The sequence below is a fragment of the Brassica rapa genome, chromosome A07 (genome assembly GCF_000309985.2).
Source record: "Brassica rapa cultivar Chiifu-401-42 chromosome A07, CAAS_Brap_v3.01, whole genome shotgun sequence".
In the NCBI taxonomy this organism is placed as follows: domain Eukaryota; kingdom Viridiplantae; phylum Streptophyta; class Magnoliopsida; order Brassicales; family Brassicaceae; genus Brassica; species Brassica rapa.
Window position 1 is genome coordinate 3,976,068 of NC_024801.2, and position 23,064 is coordinate 3,999,131.

Sequence of the window (23,064 nt, forward strand, 5' to 3'; positions counted from 1 at the left end):
TTTACGGACTTGGCGGGTTTGGGCTGGGCCGGGCCAGCCCGAATTGACACCCCTACTTACTTCTAACTGAAGTTGCTTATAAATACAATATATTGTATAAGTTTCTTACTTCATTGTAGAAAAATCTAGAAAACGTTAATTTGTGTTTTGTGTTTTACAGAATATATCATAGATAAAACATCAAGTTCTTACATGTATGAATATTTTAAACATAATAGAGTTTAAATTTCAACATTTTCACTATGTTCTATCTTTTCTAGAATATGTATTATTATTTTTCGTATATTCTATGTTCTTAAATCTGAAAAAAGTCTAGAGATCAATCTTAAATAATTTTATTCAAACTTATCTTGTTCTTGATGTTGATTTACATTAAATCACCAATTCAATTTTTTGATTCAACAATCTTCTTCCTTTTCCTTTTTCCATATCTCTTTTTTTCATCAAATCAAATGGTTCATATCTATGTAACATGTGGTGCTTGGACACATGATGTGAATAACGAGTCGGTGTTCATTGTTGATAAGGAAAAATGAGGCAAATTACTCACCTTGGAATTAAATACTACGTTAGAGTAATTGAAGATGATGGTTTTGGAGGATTTCAGAATTGACCAGAAAACTTTTAGTGCTAATTTGAGTTATTTTCCAAGTTCTATGATCAATAACTTGCCAATGATCGACAAGATAGCAGTTTTATTGGATATATGAAGAAGAATTCGTCCATATACTTTTGTGTCGTTTGCGGGTATAGTTGGAATCGAAACAAAATTTTGATCTGAATATGGAGCCTTATGGCTCAAGTAATGTTGAAGATGATGTATTGTAAAGGAAAATCATGAAGAATGTGAGCTTTCGCAAAAGATGAATCCTGACTTTAAAGGCAAAGTCGAAGACAATAATGTTAACGGTGATTGTAGTGTTGATGGCCTAGTTTCAAAAACGAAGGAGAGAGGTCATTTTTGGTTGGCTGATTACTTAAGTAAGCAAGTAACAAGGTTTAAAAGCAAAGACGTATAGAGGATTAGAAGTTTAGAACATCTTTATCAAATAATTCAAAAGTTTTTCAATAATAATTCTAAACATTATTTAACTAATATTTCTATATTTATTGACTGTTGATAAGGATACTCTAAGGCTAAGCCACTATAAAGAAGAATATCCCCTCGTTGTAAATCATCTCTTTTTATCTTATAGATGCAAATCCAAATAGTTATGCAAAACTCTTTTCAACTCTTCTCCGAAGGTGTGTTGTTTCTTCAATATTTAGAACTATCTATTGCTTATTTTCTGCCCTTAATTAGAGATTTTTTTGTTGGATAAGATTCATTAGGATCTGTGGGAATTTCTGTATGATTTGTGTGTGCGAACTAGAATTACATGTACATTTTTAGATGGTGATGGAAATCTTTGTTGAGTATGTTACATGCAAGAGCATAACCCTTGTGGTCCAAAGCTCAGGCACCATTAACAACCATGTCTTAAGATCTATTATAAGACACGTTGTAGTTGTTTACTTTGGTGACATCCTAATTTACAGCAAGAAATTGACTAAAATGTGAATTACTTTCAAACTAAGGTGGAAGTAAGTACTTAGGAAAGAGTCTGTCAGATTGGTGAATGTTCCCTAGTTTTGATGGTCTCCTATGGTTAAAGAGTGGAATGATAATAGAAAGTTACAAAATACAGGTGAGCAATTACGCATTGAAATTGCAACTGGAGCAAATGGAACACGGTGTTGGGGTCAAAAACGGTCACGACGGAATTACCACCCGAAAATCCTCGGAGATCGTATTTCCGAAAGAGATAGTAAAAAGAAAGATATAACTTTTGTAAAAAAATAACCAATACGAAGTTTTTACGAAGAAGTATCCTTGAAGATTCAAACCAAACAAACCAAGCTCGGTCGTTGCGTAATTACCGCGCATACACGCCGTCCGGTCGCTACGTAGCAACCAAAGTCCGGGCCGATATTGGCCGCTACATAGCGACCGAGCGTCCTACCCACTCGGTCGCTATGAAGCGACCGAGCGTTCGTCTCGCTCGGTCGCTACATAGCGACCGAGCGTCCGTGTCGCTCGGTCGCTACGTAGCGACCGAGCGATTGTCCCGCTCGGTCGCTACATAGCGACCGGGCTCGAGCCAAAGCTCGGTCGCTACGTAGCGACCGAGCGCTTGTCCCGCTCGGTCGCTATGTAGCGACCGGGCTCGATCTGAAGCTCGGTCGCTACGTAGCGACCGAGCGATCGTTCCGCTCGGTCGCTACGTAGCGACCGAGCTCGAGCCAAAGCTCGGTCGCTAACTAGCGACCGAGCGCTCGTCCCGCTCGGTCGCTACGTAGCGACCGGGCTCGACCCGAAGTTCGGTCGCTGTGTAGCGATTGAACTCTTCCGAACATCGATACGAAACCAATCCATGCATTCTCATCAAACCTTCGAATGCTATCTCCCGAAGACCGTAGCAAGCTCAGTCCATGTTTTCCGCTATTCTAACTCATCGATCAAACTTTGCGGATTAGAAACCGTGGAAAGTTCGTTCTTTATCAAAAGAAATCGTAGCAAACGTGTCGAGTCGGAAGACGGCCCAAAGGGACCTAAAACACGACTCGAGGCCAATCCTACGATTTCTTAACCAAAAGCCCGTAAACCGCAGCACGGTTTACGCTTGATCCACAAGGAAGGATAAATGTCAAGTTTCCGCGGATAAATACGGAAGTTTTGAAGATAATTGTGAAGATCGAGAAAAATGGAATATCTCCATTTTTATGCTATGACGGCTTAAGGGCAGAAGAGTAAAAGCGTAAACCGACCTTGGAGCTAGTATATAAGAAGTCCTAGGCGAGGAGCATGAGGGAGAACTTTTTGAGAGCAAACTTAGCACTTAGAGCAATTTAGGCAATTTTCCGTTTTTGTTATTTCGAGCTGCGACTCAATTAGGTTTAGCCGTCTTAGGGTTGCTAGAACTAGGAATCTCGCCGACAGCTCTCGAGCCCAGGCTTATACCTTGTTGTAAACGCTCATACGCAAATTCGGAATAAGATCTTCTTTGCTCTCTTTTTCAATTCTTTATTTCTATCGTTGTTATTCTCGTGTTCTGATTGCTTGACGTGTGGTAATTAGCAGGTATCCGGGTCCTCTGGGAAATTAGGGTTTTCCTAGTTTCCTTATTTAAACGGAAATCGACAGTGCGAATTTCGGTTCCCACACACGGCAGCTCTATGATGCCGCAAAGATTCAATCTGAAGATGTAAGATGTCTGCCCTGAATAGTCACTGACGTAGTTGCTGAAGCAGACGTCGGGTTAAGTGGTGAAGACCATGTGGAGTCAAGATGCTGAGCTGGAGTCGTGTAGACTTGGAGAGCAAGGGAGTATCTTGGAGATATAGAAAGAGAAATAAATTTGAGGAGCAAGTTTATGACTTAAAGAAAGAGGAATAAGTGCATTCCAAGAAAAGGAAAGTTGCACTTATTGTTATGGAAGATGTCCATACATGTTCCCTTGGAGACTAGGGTTTCGGGAACATGGAGAATAACTATAAGATAGCTATGGGGTCGTCTGTATAGAGACAGAGACACGGAGGCTGATCTTATATAGAGAGAGTAGCTCTTGGAGGTGTTCTTGGGTCGTGCTGAAGCAGTGGCTGAAGTACTTGATGGAGAAGAGACATAAGCGGGTAGCTTAGGATCTTTCAGTAGCGTGTGTTAAGGTGTTAACACTGACGTGTAAAAGCTGAATAAGCAAGTCTTGTAAAGATTGTTTAAAGGAGATTCTAATAAAAGCTTTGGTGTGCTTGTGTGATTTGTCTCTTTGATTTACCTTCTGCATTACCTATTGTTGTGTCATCTTGCACTTACAAGTGGTATCAGAGCGGGGCACCTAAGTTATCGGTGTAATCCTGAAGGTGAAGATGGACACGATTATTTCTGTGCAGAAGGCGATCGTGTTGAATGCGGACCAGTATGGTCATTGGAAGGCTCGCATGAAGCAGATGATTCGAGGAATCAATGAAGATGCGTGGACAGCTGTGGAGATTGGTTGGGAGGAGCCTACCATAGTCACAGGAGGTGAGAAGAAGCCTAAGCCAAAAGAGGATTGGTCAGAGGCAGAACGCAATGCATCAAAATTTAATGCAAAGGCGTTGTCGGTGATTTTTGGAGCTGTTTAAGCAGAGCAGTTTCAGCTGATTCAGGGGAGTACTTCGGCTAAAGAGGCGTGGGAGATCCTGCTGAATTCGTTTGAAGGAGATGAGAGTGTCAAGAGGACACGTCTAGATCATCTTGGGTCGCAGTTTGAGAATCTCAGGTGGTCTGATAATGATTATGTGGCGAGTTTTAGTGCTAAACTCAGTGGTATGGCGCATGAAGCATTTGTACTTGGGAAGAAGTACAAGGAGAAGAAGCTGGTAAAGAAGCTACTACGCTGTCTTCCAACGAAGTTTAGAGCTCACAAGGCGGTCTTACAGATGACTACAAACACGGATGAGCTCAAGTTTGACAAGCTTGTGGGTATGCTGAAGGCACAAGAGATGGAGACAGACAGTAGTTCAGTCTCTACGTCAGGTGGTGCATCAAGGAGTATAGCTCTTGCTACTGATAAAGATGGAGATAGATCTCTGAATGTTGAAGATGCCATGGGGATGTTGGCTAGGAATCTGAGTAAGATGATGAATTCCTCTGGTGAGAGGAATCAGTATGGTCGTCAGGGAGGTGATCGTGGCAATAGCATAAGAAGAGAACGTCTTAAATGCTATGAGTATGAAGGTGTTGGTCATATAAAGGCTGACTGTCCTATAGCACAACGGAGAGAACTTAAGTGTTCTGAGTGCAGAGGTGTTGGACACACACGGCGTGAATGTCCAAACTCAAAGAAGGAGAAAGGAGTTTCATTGTAGTCGTCTGATGATTCAGAGTCTGAAGAAGATGGAAAGGTGATAAAGAACCTTGTTGCATTTGGTGCACGCAAGGAGGGATCTATTAAGTCCTCTGATTCAGATCTCAGCACAGATGATGAGGAGTATCACGTGCTGCTTAACAAGTGGTTGAGGGTCAAGGATCAGAATCTGAGATTGGAGGATATGGCTCAGAAGCAGAACAAGTTGCTTGAAGAACTTCGTGAAGAACTTGCGGTTGTGAATGAGAAGAATGAGTCTCTTGAGCAGGAAAATAGCAAGCTGAGGAAAGTTGCTATTGGTGAACAAGAGAGAGCAAAGATGCTGGAACGTGATTTGGCTGACAATCATAAACAGATCAGGATGCTCAACAGTGGATCCAAGGAGTTGGATAAGATACTATCGATGGGACAACCAGCCAAGGCGAATTGGGGACTGGGATATCGAGGAGCTGAGAGTACTAAGGAAGTACAACAGAAGGGGCTATCACATTTCGTGCATGGGAGCACATCAAAAAGTGGAGCCAAAGGAGCTTGTCAGGAAGTACGACGGGACGTACGACAGGAAGTAAGGCAGGAAGTTCTACAGCGCGCAGCTGTGAGTAACAAGCCGAAAGTAGTACATCAGTGCAACAACATGAAGGTCAGACAGGAGGTTCTGAAGCATGGTTGTGCAGCTGGTACAAGGAAGGAGACTGATCGGTGCATCAGTAATTGTGTCAGGCCAAGCAAGAAGCAGCATCGGATGTGCTGTTGGTTCTGTGGGAAGGTTGGACACAAGAAGGTGGAGTGTTTTGCTCGTGAGAAGAGCAGAAACATGGCCAAGAAGGTGAACAAGACGTTCACTAAGCCCAAGAGGGTTGAAGAGGTGTCCTTAGCCAAGAGTGGCTTACTTGATGAGATCAAGGATGAGACATCAGAAGACAGATGCAGCTCTGTTAGGAGTGATCTTCAGGAAGATCAAGAAGCATCAAGCATGGAGTCGAGACACAGAGTTGTCTGTAACACAAAGGGGAAGGAGATCGAAGTGCATCAGGAAGTGGTGCGAGATGATCTTCAGGGGTGTGATAGTGAAATCACTCCAAGACAATAGCAACGAGTGCAGAGGGCACTCGGTGCGGATGGGAAAGGGCTCATGGTCAAGGAGACGACACATGAAGGAAGCCTCGTCCTCAACAGATGCTGGTCGAAGGGTAGTTCGACAGGTGCGTCAGATCGTGATGCAGTACTTGTTATTCCGCTGCAGCAGGGGCTGTGTCATGACTATACATGAAGAAACAGACGGTGGGTCTGTAAGGCTTGACATCTAAGCATCTGTTTTAGCTTAGTATGCAATCAAGCAGGGGGAGAATGGTGATGTTCTGGTCCTTAGTATGCATATCTCATGGGGGAGAAAAGCATGGTGTGGTGCACATCTCGTGGGGGAGAAAAGCACATTTGGTATGAAAGTTTCCAGGTGAGGAACGTGGTTGCAACGTGGTTGCTGAACCAGAAGAGTGTTGTGCTTGATCGGCACACAAAGGTAAAAGGGGGAGATTGAAGATGTAAGATGTCTGCCCTGAAGTAGTCGCTGACGTAGTTGCTGAAGCAGACGTTGGGTTAAGTGGTGAAGACCATGTGGAGTCAAGATGCTGAGCTGGAGTCGTGTAGACTTGGAGAGCAAGGGAGTATCTTGGAGATATAGAAAGAGAAATAAATTTGAGGAGCAAGTTTATGACTTAAAGAAAGAGGAATAAGTGCATTCCAAGAAAAGGAAAGTTGCACTTATTGTTATGGAAGATGTCCATACATGTTGCCTTGGAGACTAGGGTTTCGGGAACATGGAGAATAACTATAAGATAGCTATGGGGTTGTCTGTATAGAGACAGAGACACAGAGGCTGATCTTATAGAGAGAGAAAAGCTCTTGGAGGTGTTCTTGGGTCGTACTGAAGCAGTGGCTGAAGTACTTGACGGAGAAGAGACATAAGCGGGTAGCTTAGGATCTTTCAGTAGCGTGTGTTAGAGTGTTAACACTGACGTGTAATAGCTGAATAAGCAAGTCTTGTAAAGATTGTTTAAAGGAGATTCTAATAAAAGCTTTGGTGTGCTTGTGTGATTTGTCTCTTTGATTTACCTTCTGCATTACCTATTGTTGTGTCATCTTGCACTTACACAATCCGGATGTCTTCTAAAGAGAAACAAGTAGGGCAGTTGGGGGAGGAGAAGGACTATCTATCAATATAAACGCAACAAGTAGAGGAGAGATGATCAACAGAAGAGAAATGCTCTTGCATTGTATTTGCTGTGTAGAGTCCCCAAGTCGAGTCAGAAAAACAAAATGTTTCCTTTCCTTGTCTTTTTTATTTATACTTTGGTGATGCTTGTCTAATCCTGATGGAATATCAAGAATTTGTGTGGGTATAGAGATGGTATAAGTAAACTTTGGTTCTGAAATTTTTTTGTTGGCCTCTCTACCTTTCGTCTTCACCATTCCTTGTAAATTCCGATCATTCGATAATTGCCCGATTTCACTCGGTAATTATTATGCATTCGCTGATTTTATTGTTTGGCTGGATGCTGCTCTGCTCTGTGATATGAAGACTTATTCTATAGTTCCACGCAGGTCCGGCCCTGGGCTAAAACCCGTAAAGCATGGGCTTTAGGCGCCAAAATTTTTTAATAATTTAGGGGCACCAAATTTCAAATAGTTACTTTGGGCTAGTGGTATGTTAACATTTTTTGTTGTCCTACAGGTTCTGAGTTCGATTGAGCTTCCTTTTTGTATCCCATTAAATCTACCTTTAATAATGATTGCAAGTAAATGAGCTGTAAATAAGTTACGGTTGATTTTAAGAGAATCTTTGTTTATTTTTAGAATATATATAACATCAAACGTAAAGTATAGAGAGTAAATAAAAAAAAAACAAAGTCTATGTTCTCCATTATTTACTATATCTATTAATTCAAAATTGATCATTTTTGAATTATTTATGTTCCCCATTGTTCATTGACGGTTGATGAAATTGATGTATCTTTCAGTTTTTATATAAGTTTTATTTTCTTTATCTTTTGTCCTAATTTTTATTATTTAAGAACTTTTAAAAAGTAAACATGAAAGTATAATTATTTTTTTTCTCTTTGAAATTTTTAACAGAACTACTTCGTAAATTTTATAAATTATAATTATTCTTCAAAATACTTTACTATTTGATAAATATTGCAAAGAAAACTGTGAAAAATATTGAAATGTTATTCTTTTAAAAAATAACGGATGATTATAATCATACATTAGTATGTCTAACGTATTACCGATAATATTAATAAACATAAAAGTATTGAAAACACTTTATTATACAAAATTTATGAATAACTTTACAAAAAAAATTAAAAAGAATTATTGATATTTATATACTTTATTTGAAATTTTAATAATGTTGAGAATGCAAATAAAAAATTAGGTGTAACTAAGGGAAACAATTTTTGGATGCGCTTTAGGCGCCAATAGAGTCCGGACCGGCACTGGTTCCACGCTTGCTTGTCTACGTACCAATAACAACTAGGTTTCAAAATTCACAATAAGGATCGAAACTATATCCTCTAGATGACAGAATTCATGTAAAAGAAAAAATAACTTACGTCTTATTAACACGTCTAGTAAAAGAAAGAACAAGGAGCTGAGGGGGTGTCGGTAAGCTAAAAGAAAGAACAAGGAGCTGAGGGGGTGTCGGTAAGCTACAAGGTCGGAGGCTCTCCGTGGACGGGCTTTCGAATCTGAAACCCATGATCCACTCCACATTTTTGTGTTGATGCCCAATCCAATGGTTTTGCGTAAACCCAACATAAACAATGGTTTTGTGATCATAATGCTACGTTAACCAAAACAAGGTGAATAAACTCTCCGATTTTCCAACAAACAAGAACAATTATACTCCGGAGTAATATCGTTCCTCGATTATCGGAGCCAAAGGGATGAGGAGAATTGTCTTCATAATTGCTTTTTTTTTGTAACACAAGAAATTTCATTAGATGGTTTGGTTAAACCGGGTTCACTACAAAGCGTCTGAGAGCTTGTTTAGCCATAGAGTCTTCAAACTTAAGGTTTTCTCGATGGATAAAACGAAACGAAATTGAAACAAAAGAGGTAGATAGAAGGCGAATATCAGAGAGGATTCCATGAGTCTCCGAGAAGCTTGAATCGCCCAATAGCTGCCACCAACTGTAGAGAGTCTGATTCGAAGATCACTGATCCAAGCTGCAGAGCAATTGCATGCTCCATCGCCGAGCGTATTGCTAGTCCCTCCGCCATGCTCCATCTTCATAATTGCTTTACAATCAATTTTATACGAGGTGATTATTCCATGTTCATACATATATATTATAAAATAATCAACTACAATTAATTAATCTGTTATTTGTATTTGTTGATAAATTTTAAACCATTTTATATTCTAAACATATGAAAAGTAAATAGAATAATGTATTTAAATTATCTCAATTAAATATGTGATTTCATGTATAATTATTAAGGTTGGTTCAGTTTTTCTTTTTGATATATTAGTTTGTATTTATTTTCCAATTAGATCACAATTTATGTTGTTTTTAAATAAACTAAAATCAGATATATATATATATATATTTAATTTGATTCATCCAGTAGTTTGTAGATATATTTTATAACATGTGTATAATTAATTATATATTTATAGGAAAAAGTAGAAAAATAAAAACCAAGTGTTAATTTAATTAGAATTCCATCAACCAAAATAATAAGTGATATCTAAAAAGTCATATACATATTTAAATATTTATAAATAACTAAATCACAATAACTGATTAATGTTTTACTTTCATTGGTTTATAAAATTTAAGATGTCTTTACAATTATGTTGTTAACTTAGTTTGACATATTATTTTGTCTTATTTTTTGAACAACACATACTCCCTCTGTTCCTAAATGTAGGATGTTCCAAAAAAATTTGATGTTCCAATATATAAGATGTTTTCAACTTTCTAAGTAACTTTTACTTTATTAAAAACTGCGTAACCAATCATATTTAATAATCTATTTTGTAACTGGTTGAATACAATTATTTTATAGTTTTAATGGTACTTTCTAGACAAAAAAAAATTTCCTTAATATATGTGTTTTTTTCCTAAACATCTTATATTTAGGAACAGAGTGAGTATAATTTTAGGTATAAAAATTGAGAAAAAAATGATTAATTATTTTTTTAAAGGATATTTAGTTGCAACAGTTCCTCTAAATTGAACGAACTATTCTTTTTGTTTTCTAGTAACTATTAAGGCTAAAATGTAAAATTTCGTTCTTTTCATTTAAGTTGGTTGACCGGGCTTGAAAGCACGGGTTTATTCTATAAAATATAATTATAAAAAATATAAATACATGTAGTTTTTCATGTGCTTGATTATTTTACTCTCACAAAATCTGAATCAGAACAGACCAAAAATTACAGGCTCGATTCAAGTCTAGGCTAAATTACCTATCAGGTACAAAATATGACCAACGGGTCTTGTTTCGGGTCTATTTCCTACCCAAGACCCCATCAGATATTTTGAAATACCCAAAATTTCTAGTATATATTAGTTATATTTGAGTATTATAGTATACTTTTGGTATTACAAATACTTTTTATGTTTTGGGTTAGAGTTTGTGGTTATGGTTTCGAGTTTAAGGTAAAATTTCATATTTTCACAAATATAATTTGGGTATTTGGGGAAATGTTTTGGTTGCTAATTGAATATTTTTAGATATTATTTTGGGTATTTCGGGTCTTTTCCGAAGAGATGATGATATTTTAGTATATTGGATTTGTACATATGTATAATTCTTTGGTCCACTTAGTATACGTCCAAAAGATGATTTATAAACTTGGTCCACAAAAATTAGTCGAGTAATAATTAAAAAGCTAAGTTAGTCGAGTACTAATTAAAAGCTGTTATGACTAATTAAATGCATTGAATGTTATATAGTTAGAGAAATATAAGGTATAACCAAAATAATTAGTTAATAAAAGGGTGCAACAAACTTTTATAAGTAGATTTTTGGGAATAATTAAATTTGGGAGGTTGACTAATAATATATTATTCAAAGTAGTTTCAAGTGTTATGATAACATTTATTCAATGCTCATACACAAATTTGATTAACACAAACAAGATATTTGTTATATAAAAAGAGAGGTAGTCAAGAAAATTATTTTTATCTCATTTGTGAGAAATGGAAAGTATTAAAAAAATTACTCAGACTTAAACTGGTTTAAAAATTAAATGAAAACATATAAATAACTATGATTCTTTTAAGATTTACATTATTTAAAAAACAAATATTTTTTCATGTTCAGACATGTTTTAAAATATAATGAATTGAAAACAAATTTCAACAACCAAGCTACATCGATTCAGATTTTTGGCATAAAATCTGTTATTATCCAAATCAAATTTAAGTTGAAAATCAGGATAAATGAATTTCTGTTGGTTACAAAATTCAAAAAGTTAGTTAAAGATAAAAAAAATTTATACTTTAAATAATATGACAGTTACAATTTTGTTTTTTCGGAATATCTATAATTATACATATTATCTTTAGGTAACGATTTTATACTCCTATAAAAAGCTTTGTTTCCTTCATATTTCTTCATTCAAAAACCATTTTTCTAAGTAAATATGGTTTATCTAAGATTTCTTTTATGTTTTCTTTTCGTAAGTAATGTCTATGCCACAATCGTTTCTCATGATGGCCGAGCCATTACCATTGATGGTCACCGCCGAGTTCTCCTTTCTGGTTCGATTCATTATCCTAGAAGCACTCCTGAGGTATTTAATCTACCTTACATCAAACAGTATGTGTGGTCTTAGTCTTTTATGTTTGCTACTAATTATAATCGTTTTTGTTAATATTTTTAGATGTGGCCGGATCTTATCAAAAAAAGTAAAGAAGGAGGTCTTGATGCGATCGAAACATATGTCTTCTGGAATGCGCATGAGCCTACTCGCCGTCAATATGACTTTTCTGGAAAATTAGATCTTATTCGATTCCTGAAAACCATTCAAGATGAAGGATTGTATGGTGTTCTTCGCATAGGACCATATGCATGTGCTGAGTGGAATTACGGGTAATATACTAAAATGGATTTAGCTAGTCTCTTTAAGTTCAATATATACCAGTTTAATACATTTTCATAATAAGTTAGCTTCTTGTATGGTGAGAGTACGGTTTTCCATACAATGTTTTGGTCGATAAATGGTCCAATGAATTGATTTTATTAATCAGTATACCAAAACTTATGTATCGTAAATGTGAGTACTAGTCTTTTAACTATAATATATTTTTAATAGATTATCATAATGAGTTTCCTTCTTGTTTTATGATATTATTGTTTCTCATGTAATTTTTTTTACCTGCAATTTCTTTTAATAATTTTAAACAGAGGATTTCCAGTTTGGCTGCACAACATGCCTGGAATGGTGTTCAGAACTACAAATAAAGCATTTATGGTAGTCTTACTTGATAATCAATATTCTTTTGATCATATATATATATGCGGTGTTAATTTTTTAATTAGATTTTATATGAATGATTTATGTATAGGATGAGATGCAAAACTTCACAACTATGATAGTAGACATGGTCAAGAAAGAAAATTTATTTGCATCACAAGGAGGCCCAATAATTCTTGCTCAGGTAATTGATTTAATCTTTTAAATAGATTATGTGGTGTTTCGTAATGTTATATATAATTCTTAACAATATTTATGTTTTTTTGTTTTATTAATCTTGCAGATAGAAAATGAGTATGGAAATGTAATGGGACCCTATGGAGAATCGGGTAAAGCATACATTAAGTGGTGTGCAAACATGGCTCAGTCTCTTGATGTTGGTGTTCCATGGATAATGTGTCAACAAAATGATGCTCCTCAGCCTATGGTAATAGATCAGTCTAGTTATAATGAATATTTATTTAATATATTCAAAGGTTAACTATCTTAAATCGTTTTTGTTTTTATAGTTAAATACATGTAATGGATTTTATTGTGACAATTTTGTACCAAACAATCCCAACACTCCTAAGATGTGGACTGAGAATTGGACCGGATGGTAAGTTTTATTTTCAGTATGATTATATTTTTATTATTTTGTAAATATTTTATCATAATATATTCATTTTGTCTTCTCTTTGTTTAGGTTTAAGCAATGGGGTGGCAAAAATCCCCATAGAACAACCGAAGATGTTGCATTTTCTGTTGCAAGATTCTTCCAAAGAGGAGGAACTTTTAATAATTATTATATGGTAAATTATAATAATGAAATTTAACTTATTTATTAAAATAAGCTCACAGAAAATCGACATTAACTAGAAAGAATAATTGAAATGTTTTTATTATTGTAGTACCATGGAGGCACCAACTTTGATAGAACTGCAGGTGGTCCATACATCACAACTTCATATGATTATGATGCTCCCCTTGACGAATATGGTAAATTTAAAGTATTTTCATATTTAAAAATATTTTAGAAGTTTCTATTTTTACTAACATGGGAAAATCAATTAGGTAATTTGAATCAACCAAAATACGGGCATTTGAAACAACTTCATGATGTTCTTCACTCTATGGAGAGAACTCTCACATACGGAAACATCTCCACCATTGACTTTGGAAACTCTGCATCGGTAATATTATTGCTATTTATTTTTATCACTATTGTACATGTTATTCTTGAACTAGTTACTTATCATGAAAATATTACATAGGCAACAATTTATAAAACTGAAGAAGGATCAAGCTGCTTTTTTGGAAATGGAAATGAAAAATCAGATGCAACAATTAGTTTCCAAGGAGAATCTTATTTTGTTCCGGCTTGGTCTGTTACCATCTTACCGGATTGCAAAAATGAGGCTTATAACACCGCAAAGGTTTTCTATTTTACATTTTCTTTTGTGGATTAAAATTTTTCATACTAACAACCATTATTCATTTAAAGTTGTAACCAAAATTCATTTTTTGTTGGTTTTATATTTTCAGATTACCACTCAAACTTCAATGATGGTTAAGAAGCCAAATGAAGCTGAGGATACCCCTTCAACTCTTAAATGGTCATGGAGACCAGAGAACATGGACAACTTCCTTTTGAAAGGAAAAGGAGAATCTACACAGACACAACTATTTGATCAGAAAGTAGTAACCAATGACCAAAGTGATTATCTATGGTACATGACTACCGTTAAGTTTAAAAAACGAGATCTATTTTTGGGTAAAAACATGTCTCTTCGCGTCAACAGTACTGCTCATGTCCTTCACGCTTTTGTCAATGGAAAACATATTGGTAAGTATCTCCTATATACGTTTTATAAATCTCAATAACACCAACTTACGAAAAAGTATTTGATTTATATTTTTAGGTAGTCAACACGCTGAGAATGATAAATTTAACTATGTATTTGAGAAAGATGTGAAGTTTAAGTCTGGCCGTAATGTCATTGCTCTTCTTAGCATAACTGTGGGACTTGCGGTAAGTTTTTAGATATTATTTTTTCTTGTATTTTTTAAAGTTAAAACTCTTTTTTAAAAAATAAAATAAAATTAACTGAAAATAAAAAATTTTTAACTTTTTTTTGATAGAACTATGGTGCTTTCTTTGAAAGTAAGCCGGCTGGAATCACTGGACCCATTTTTATTACTGGAAGAAATGGTGATGAAACTATAGTTAAAGACTTGTCTGCTCATAAATGGAGCTATAAAACCGGTTTAATTGGGTTTGAGAGCCAACTCTTTAGAACAGAATCAATGTCTAAATGGTCAGTTGAAAGTGTACCGTTTAACCGAACCATGACATGGTATAAGGTAAAGAGATGTTATTATCTATAAGATAACAAACCAAACACTTGTTGATTTAATATCATATCACATCATTCCATTTTTTCTTTCAGACTACATTCAAGTCTCCCTTGGGAAATGATCCGGTTGTTGTCGATCTTATGGGACTTGGAAAAGGTACAGCTTGGGTCAATGGAAACAACATTGGACGTTATTGGCCGGCATTCATTTCAAGCAAAAATGGTTGTGATGCAAATTGTAATTATAGAGGTGCTTATCATGCTGAAAAATGTCTGACCAATTGTGGTGAACCCACACAAAGATGGTACATTTTCCACATCTTATTAGGTTCTAGAATCAAATATGTTAATGTTGAACCTGAGAATCTTTACTGGGATTTTTTTTTCTTTGTTCTTTTCTTGAACAGGTACCATGTTCCTCGTTTTTTCTTGAATGCAGAAGGAGATAACACACTAGTTTTGTTTGAGGAGATTGGAGGAAACCCATCGCTTGTCAGTTTTCAAACTACTAGAGTGGGAAGTTTATGTGCTAACGTCTACGAGAAAAGTATTATTGAGCTTTCATGCGATAGAAAACCCATTTCTGCCATCAAATTTGCATCCTTTGGTAACCCAGATGGCAATTGTGGATCTTTTGTAAAAGGAACTTGTGAATCAAGTAATAACACGGTTGATATTCTCACACAAGAATGTGTTGGAAAAGAGAAGTGTTCCATTGATGTCTCAACGAAAAGGTTTGGAACACCAGATTGCAGTGGTGCTGTTAGAAGCCTCGCCGTCGAAGCTATCTGCTAAATGTTTTTTTAGATTTATGGTGTTTTCTTTATCATATTTCCAAATTATGCTATATTTTTTTCAAAGATTTAGTTTCTATTTAATATTTATTGGTGGTTGTTTTATTCAATAAAAGTACACATTCTTATATACATTTTACATTGTCATTTTTTTTTTCCTAAACAATCACGGTCATGTCTTCTCCACCATCCTCGCTCTCCCTGAAAAATTAAATAATTTTTCCCTTCAATATTTATTGTTTTCTATTTAATTTATAACATTGGCTAAACTGCGCTAGCTTAGTTGGTAAATAACTAATTTTAGTGTATTAAGATACACAACTTCAAGTCCTATTGTGACATTTTTTTTTAATTAAATAAAATTTTGTGTTTACAACCAATCACACAAAATGATAGAGAAACGAAATATCAAGTATGAAAGCATAACAGTGTTTAATTTATTTTAAGGAAATAATATATAAATACGTGAAGAATAGAAGAGTATATCTTAAGTAGTATATTACACTCTCTATAAATAGTATAGTTTTCACTTGACCAATGTATAGTTTTTAGTTTTTACTGGTTCACGGTATTTTAATACTTTGTGGTCATCTTTGATTTTCAATAATGTAACCATAGTATATTATCATTTGTAAATGCTTAGGTTTGATAATAAGCACAAACCAATTAGTTCATAACAATGATACAACAATAAAACATACAAAATCTTTATTTTCTGTGCAGCCGCATTTCTGTTCTACTTCGTCAAATATAATATAACAATACCAATAACACACTGCAACTGAGTGACATGATGTAAAGCTGATGGAATAATGAAGGAGAAGAATGAGGAGACGGATGAGAATATATGATTTGCAAAAGAGCTGGTTCCGGAGTTGATGGAGGTGGAAAAGAAACCACCACACAAGGTGGAGAAGAAGAAGTGACGATGGGATGAAGAGAAATGGGTGGAGACGTCAGTGGAGAGAAGGTTGTGGTAATGATGAAACAACTAGTGACAATGGTAGTCGCAGTGCTGATTTTACACATGGAATAATAGTAAACACAATATATATTGCATTTCATTTCTATTCTATATGTATACAATTGTAAAGAACATAAAAATGTTCATTTTCTCTGATCGTTTTTACTAACTGACAGTGGCGTGTACGTGACAGAAGCAAAGAAGAAGGTGCATCTCTCCATGTCAAATACAGAGGATGTGGGAGGTGTGAGTCCTGGAATGTGAACAAGAAAAGAGGAATAAAGTTAGGGGTTTGTGCTTTCACGGTGGTGTATATGACTCTGTGAGTTTCTGAGACCAAGGGAAAACTCATGAAGAACTTCCAGCCTCGTTCAGATGAGAAAAGTTCAAAACAATTTCATTGTTTGTCTTCCCTCTGTTTTGGCTACAAACAAGAAGAAATTGAGAAATCTCAGATATTTTACATAAACTTACGTTGTGAGAGTTGTGTGAATAACTAAGGACCACATTTTACTTTTTACGGATACTGAATATTAATTTTAAAACTGTTTTTTCTTTGCAGGTTGCACAAGTTTAATACAATGATATCATTGTATTATTAAATAAAATACATGGTATATGCTATCAATTTATATTATTTAGATAGAAAAATGAATTATAATTTTTTTTTGAGATATACAATGTAATTGCCCTAAAATCTTCAACCCTTCTTCTTCCCCATTCTCTTTGACAAACATGAACTGGAGCTTGTCGCCACCCTCAGCTAGTTTTTTTCCAACAAAGGTGATTCCGGCGAGACAGGGAGCTTTGGTAGAGATTGAAGCACTTTCTTCTTCAGTCCTTTGTTTGCCGCTTCTACCTATGGTGGAGGAGATTGACTTGACCCGCCTTGTGATCCAGATGATTAATTGTTACCAATGGTGAGATGCTAGAGACAAACACATCGAGGATGAAGATAAGTTTGGTTTATTTTAGATTTGTAAAGGGGTTTCAAGGACTTCGATCGAGGTGGGCAAAAAAAGTTGAACCAGATTGGTTCATGTTAGTTTACTTCGAATACCATTTCCATCATGTTGTTTCTCTTTATAAAAAAGCGATTAAACGCTATGAATTCCATCTCCAATGGTTTTTCTTAATAAGATGATCATTACTCATGTAGATTTCAATAGAATTTTTTTTCACTTTTGGTAGGAAATGCTGATTATAACATTACAGATTCTAGGTATGGAAAATGGTACACTGATATTTTCTTATTGGCAAGTTTTTCCAACGACGGTGATTTCGGTGAGAATGCATACATAACAAGGTGCAGAGAAGAGAAAATTCTCGACGAAGACGATGAAACCAAATCAAACGTGTGGTTATGTTTTGATTAGAGAAACCAGTTAAGAAACTCGGGATGATGAAATTAGCCTTCGTTGTTTGAGAGTTTTGAAAAATAAGGATTTGATGGATAGTGGTTCTTGTTTGTATAAGAAAATTTAAAAGTTTTATTTAATGCAAATAAAAAATGTCACACTAAGTATTCAAACTCTTGTAAGGTATCACAACAAAATTAGATACTTACCAACTGAGTTCGTGCGACTAACTGAATATTAAGGAAAAGCGAATATTTATATATGTAAAATATATACTACTATTATTATTAAAAGATTTTATGGGCTCAATAATTTATTTACCTTTTATTATATTAAAATTTAATTTTCCTTTTATTTATTTTTTCTTGATCAAAGAGGATAAGAACATCTTTATCAAATAATTCACAAGTTCTTCAACAAGTAACTCAAAAAATTATTCAACTAATATTTATATTTTATTAAATGTTGATAAGGATGCTCTGAGGCTAAGCCACTATATAAGAAGACTACCCCTCGTTGTAAATCATCTTTTTTTTTTTAATCTTACAGACGTAAACCCAAACAGTTGTGCAAAACTTTTCTGAACTCTTCTCTAAAGGTATATTGTTTCTTCAATCTTCAGAACCATCTATTGCTTGTTTTCTGCCTTTAAATTAGAGATTTTCTTGTTGGATAAGATTCATTAGGATCTGTGGGAACTTCTGTATGATTTATGTGTGCTAAAGAGAGTTGCATGTACTTTTTAGATGGTGATGCAAATATTTGTTAAGTACCTTACAGGTAAGAGCATAACCCTTGTGGTCCAAAGCTCAGACACTTTTGACAACCATGTTTTGAGATCTACCATATATACATTTAACTGATAATTCATATTTGACATGATCCTAAAAAGCTTTTTTTTAATGAATTTTCAAATTTATTGATCAAAGAGTTCAAGAGAAACATTTACAATGCTAAGTTCCTATAATGAATGAAAACTACTTATACTAACGAGAAGATGTCATAATCGACCCCCTTATCGTAATTCTAAAAAGAGTTATATTTATCCAAGAAAAACATAAGAATCAAATAAACAAGTTAATCTTGGGAAATCAGTAAAAGCCTACTCGTGCCTACGAAAAGTCCACGGTCTAAACTAGTCTTGCATCATTTATGAACGAAAAACACTAAACGTAAAAAAAAACAACTTTTTCAAAAAAAAATGAACGAAAGAACTATAAATTAAAAGAAATGTGAATTTTCAAAAAAAAATCATTGAGCTCTATGTTAAATCACCTTATCGTCACTCCAACGTAATTATAAAGGCGATTTATGATGAATAGAAGATTAACAAAAAAGATTATATGTGACTTAAGGATTCGTCAACGTTAATTAGTTCAAGTAGCAATTAAAGTGAAGAAGGGTCAACGTCGTTCCACTAAACAAGTGTCCTAGTCCAATGCATGTTTCCTTGTGAATCTTCGCATGTTTTGAATCAATCGTCTCATTTGTTTGGTTTCTCACTACCATTCACTTTTAAAATTATATTTTGTTATAGCCACAATTCAAACATTTACGGCCGCACTTTACTTTTTACTCATTGTGAACGAATGTAATATATTGGCGTGCTAAAAATAATGAATGTTAGTCCATTATTATTATTTTTTTATTTATATTGTTGAATAATACTGTTAATCCATTATTATTATTATTTATATTTATATTGTAGAATAATATTTTAAATAAGTGTGACTAAATTGATTGTATAGATTTAAAACATATCAGATTTTAAATGTTTTGGTCATTTCAGATTGATTCATTATTCATTTGAATCCAATTTCTTAAATCTGCATCATTATATTTATAAATTCAACATAGTGTCATTTTATTTTTACACTAGAGAATTACACTCAGTAACACATGATTAGCAAATCCATCTGTCTGTTTTTCAAATTTTATGAAAAATTCTTTAATCTTTAAATTTGAATTTTTATAAACTTTTAATAATAGTGTTTGTTGATTTATTATTAATAATATATGATTTGAATATCTTAGGGTAAAAGGTTGGATTTTCTATTAATATAATTTACTCATGAAACAAGATTCAAATTCATTCTAACAATTTTCAAATCAAATGATTGAAAAATCTATTAAACATGAATAACACCATATTTTAGTTGTTGTATTCAAATCTTTCTTTTAATTAAGAGACTGTAAATCTAAAAACCAATAACCCTAGATTTCAAAATCTTTTAATTGAGATATTCTAAATGTAATAACCAAATCACATTAAATTTTAATATAGAAGTTACAATCAGTTATCAAATAACACTGGATTATAACTCTTATAAAATAAGTATAATTAAATTTAAATTCATTATTGAATAACACCACCAAACATCTCACATTTCTGGCAGTTTGGCACAATCTCTTTCCTATAAATAGTCGAATTTTAAACCCCAAAGGAAGCATCACAATCATTTATCAAATAAGTAACCATTCAAAAGAAAAGCGATGGCAGATTCTCCTTTTCTAAACCTTGTTTTACTCTTTGTGACCGTGGCCTCCATATTTTCCACATTTGCTGAGGCCAATAGGGGATTTGGATGGGGTTGGGGTGGAGGCTCAAACTATTCAAGCAGTTCAGGTTCAAGCCCTGGCTCAGGCTGGGGTTGGGGCTCTAGCCGGAACGGCTCGGGATGGATTTGGGGTGCGGGCACCAACCATTCAAGTGGTTCAAGGTCAATCCCCGGGTCAGAATGGAGTTGGGGTTGGGGGATGGGCTCCAACCATTCAAGTGGTTCAGGTTCAAGCCCGTGGTCGGGATGGGGTCCTAACAACGGACAAAACACAGGATCCGGCGGCTCCGGCTCTGGTTGGGGTTGGGGTCCTAAAAACACAAACAACTCGGGATCTGGCAGCTCCGGTTCTGGCTGGGGCTGGGGTTGGGGAAGTCACTCAAAAGGTTATAACGCAACCTACAATGCACCTAGAAAGTTCATAGTCGGTGGAGACAAAGAGTGGACATATGGTTTCAATTACTCCGACTGGGCTTCTAAGACTGCCCCCTTCTTTCTCAATGACATACTTGGTGAGTAACTTTTTTTTTTTACTTTTTTCTTTTTTCTTTTCTACAGAATCTCACAAATTGTTAAACAATATATATATATAGTTTTATAATAGTAGCATATAAAAGCTGATTAATACCCTTATGGATACTATATGCCCAGCTGTACATATTTGATGAAAAAGACATCAGTCAAAAGTACATTAAATTTCACTACATATAGCACGGTCTAGTTTGTATCATATTAGTTCACATTGTTTGTTGTCAAATTCATAGCTATCACATCATATTGCTGACTTAATAATATCAATACGTTTGACGATAATGTTATGATATAACTATTCGATTGCAGTGTTCAAATACAACCCACCAGCACCGTTCACGCACAGCGTTTACTTGTTTTCTAACCCATTGAGTTACGAAAAGTGCGATGTGAAGAAAGGAAAGATGATCGCATCACCGAAGCAAGGTGCTGGGAATGGTTTTGAGCTTGTTCTTACAAAAATGAAGCCTTACTACATATCGTGCGGCGAGCATGACGGTGCTCACTGCAGCAATGGAACCATGAAGTTTACCGTTATGCCTATCCTCGCCCGTTGGTAATTTGTTCGGTACTAAAAGCTAACTCCGACGTCAAAAGTATCAGACATTAGGTTTCATTTTGTTGTTGTGTCGTCAATAAAACATATTACCAATTTACTATTATCCACATTTTGTTGGGATTTGTTTGTGGTTTTGCGTTGTCTTTTTATTTATGAGATCACCCTTGTTTATGTATGCTACCATATTTTCATGGTAAAAGTTAATGGCAAGATTTAGTATTTTTCTTAAAAAATGACCAAAGATTAAGCGAACCAGATAATGCGTTAAAGAATTGAATATGAGAGATTCTACTGTAAACTCAAAGCGTTGATAAAGTTTTTTTTTTTTTTTTTTGCTAAAAAGCGTTGATTAAGTTTCTAGCTTTCTTATAAGTATATTAGTTGCTTGAAGTTGAACTGGTAGAGAAGATTGTTAATCTATATAATCTAATCTCTCCTTGATACATTTACATAAGTTAGTTATCTATGTTATTACACAAAGAGTTGTAACTCTTCAAGTTGTGTCCTTTAGTATATAGAGTTGTGTCTCTTATACTTGTATTGATTCGATCTCTATATAAAGATCAATCATCTGTTGTAAACATTATTACCGAATCTCAATAATACAAAAGTATTTTCAGAAAAGTTTATAAGCCTGAAACGTCTATCTTATTCTTTCTCTCGAACTCGTGTGTAACACACTGTGATCGTTGTGTAACACAAGCGGTTGGTAAAAGATTAACATGGTATCAGAGCTTTACGTTTGAGAGGACAAAGGAAAAAAAGCACTAGTAAGAGAAACACTTGGCGTGGAGAAAAGGAGGCTAGAGGATTTTGTCATACGATTTCGGAATCACTCGAAACGATGAAGAATCAAGTAATCCCCATATTTGATGGAGAGAAGTACGACTTCTGGAGCATCAAGATGACAACCATTCTCAAGACCAGGAAGTTATGGTCTGTGGTTGAAGAAGGCGTAGCAGCCCCACCAGCACAAGTGGATGAAACCCCTGAAACAGCAAGGGCAAGATCGCTTAGAGAAGAAGCGATGATGAACGATACATTGGCTTTGCAAATCTTGCAAACTGCTGTATCGGATCATATATTCTCACGGATTGCAGCAGCATCAACATCCAAAGAGGCGTGGGATGCATTGAAGGAGGAGTATGAAGGCTCTCCTCAAGTTCGTTTGATTAAACTTCAAACATTGCGAAGGGAGTATGAGAATCTGAAGATGTATGAGAATGAAGACATTAAGGTCTTCACAGATAAGATAGTTGAATTGGCAAATCAATTAACTTATCATGGTGAACAGAAGTCAGATGTTCAACTCATACAGAAGATACTCATCTCTCTCCCAGCCAAGTTCGATAGCATAGTCAGTGTGTTGGAGCAAACAAGCGATTTGACTTCAACAAAGATGACAGAGTTGATCGGGATCTTGAAGGCTCATGAAGCAAGGCTGGCTGCAAGAGAAGAAAGCACCAGTGAAGGAGCATTCGATGCTCGTGTTAAACACAAAAATTCTGGTGTTACACAAGACAACTCAAAGCGCCAAGGAGGCAAGAAGTGGTGCGGTTTCTGCAAGAGAAACAACCACA

At 35.1% G+C, this 23,064-nt stretch overlaps 2 protein-coding genes and 1 long non-coding RNA gene across 3 annotated transcripts; all 3 read left to right on the forward strand.

Moving 5' to 3' along the window:
- The first annotated feature begins 7,045 nt into the window (after positions 1-7,045).
- On the forward strand, positions 7,046-13,252 carry LOC117126650. The gene is made up of 2 exons (XR_004449348.1): positions 7,046-12,381; positions 12,476-13,252. It is a non-coding gene; the product is annotated as an uncharacterized LOC117126650 (long non-coding RNA).
- Positions 13,253-13,496: 244 nt separating this feature from the next.
- On the forward strand, positions 13,497-19,038 carry LOC117126785 (beta-galactosidase 15). The gene is made up of 5 exons (XM_033275894.1): positions 13,497-13,556; positions 13,909-14,209; positions 14,286-14,395; positions 14,506-14,727; positions 14,814-19,038. The coding sequence occupies exons 1-5, from the start codon at positions 13,497-13,499 to the stop codon at positions 15,513-15,515; spliced, it is 1,395 nt and encodes a 464-aa protein (XP_033131785.1). The 3' UTR covers positions 15,516-19,038.
- On the forward strand, positions 15,542-21,716 carry LOC103848340 (glycine-rich cell wall structural protein 2). Its single transcript, XM_009125257.2, has 2 exons — positions 15,542-20,906; positions 21,235-21,716. Exons 1-2 carry the CDS (start codon positions 20,330-20,332, stop codon positions 21,483-21,485), a joined length of 828 nt encoding a protein of 275 aa, XP_009123505.1. The 5' UTR covers positions 15,542-20,329; the 3' UTR covers positions 21,486-21,716.
- Positions 21,717-23,064: the final 1,348 nt, after the last annotated feature.

Coding starts and splice junctions, on each gene's coding strand:
- LOC117126785 (XM_033275894.1), top strand. CDS start 13,497: ATGGAGAGAACTCTCACATACGGAAACATCTCCACCATTGACTTTGGA. Junction 14,396..14,505: donor GCATAACTGTGGGACTTGCG/GTAAGTTTTTAG, acceptor TTTTTTTGATAG/AACTATGGTGCTTTCTTTGA. Junction 14,728..14,813: donor GAACCATGACATGGTATAAG/GTAAAGAGATGT, acceptor TTTTTCTTTCAG/ACTACATTCAAGTCTCCCTT.
- LOC103848340 (XM_009125257.2), top strand. CDS start 20,330: ATGGCAGATTCTCCTTTTCTAAACCTTGTTTTACTCTTTGTGACCGTG. Junction 20,907..21,234: donor CTTTCTCAATGACATACTTG/GTGAGTAACTTT, acceptor ATTCGATTGCAG/TGTTCAAATACAACCCACCA.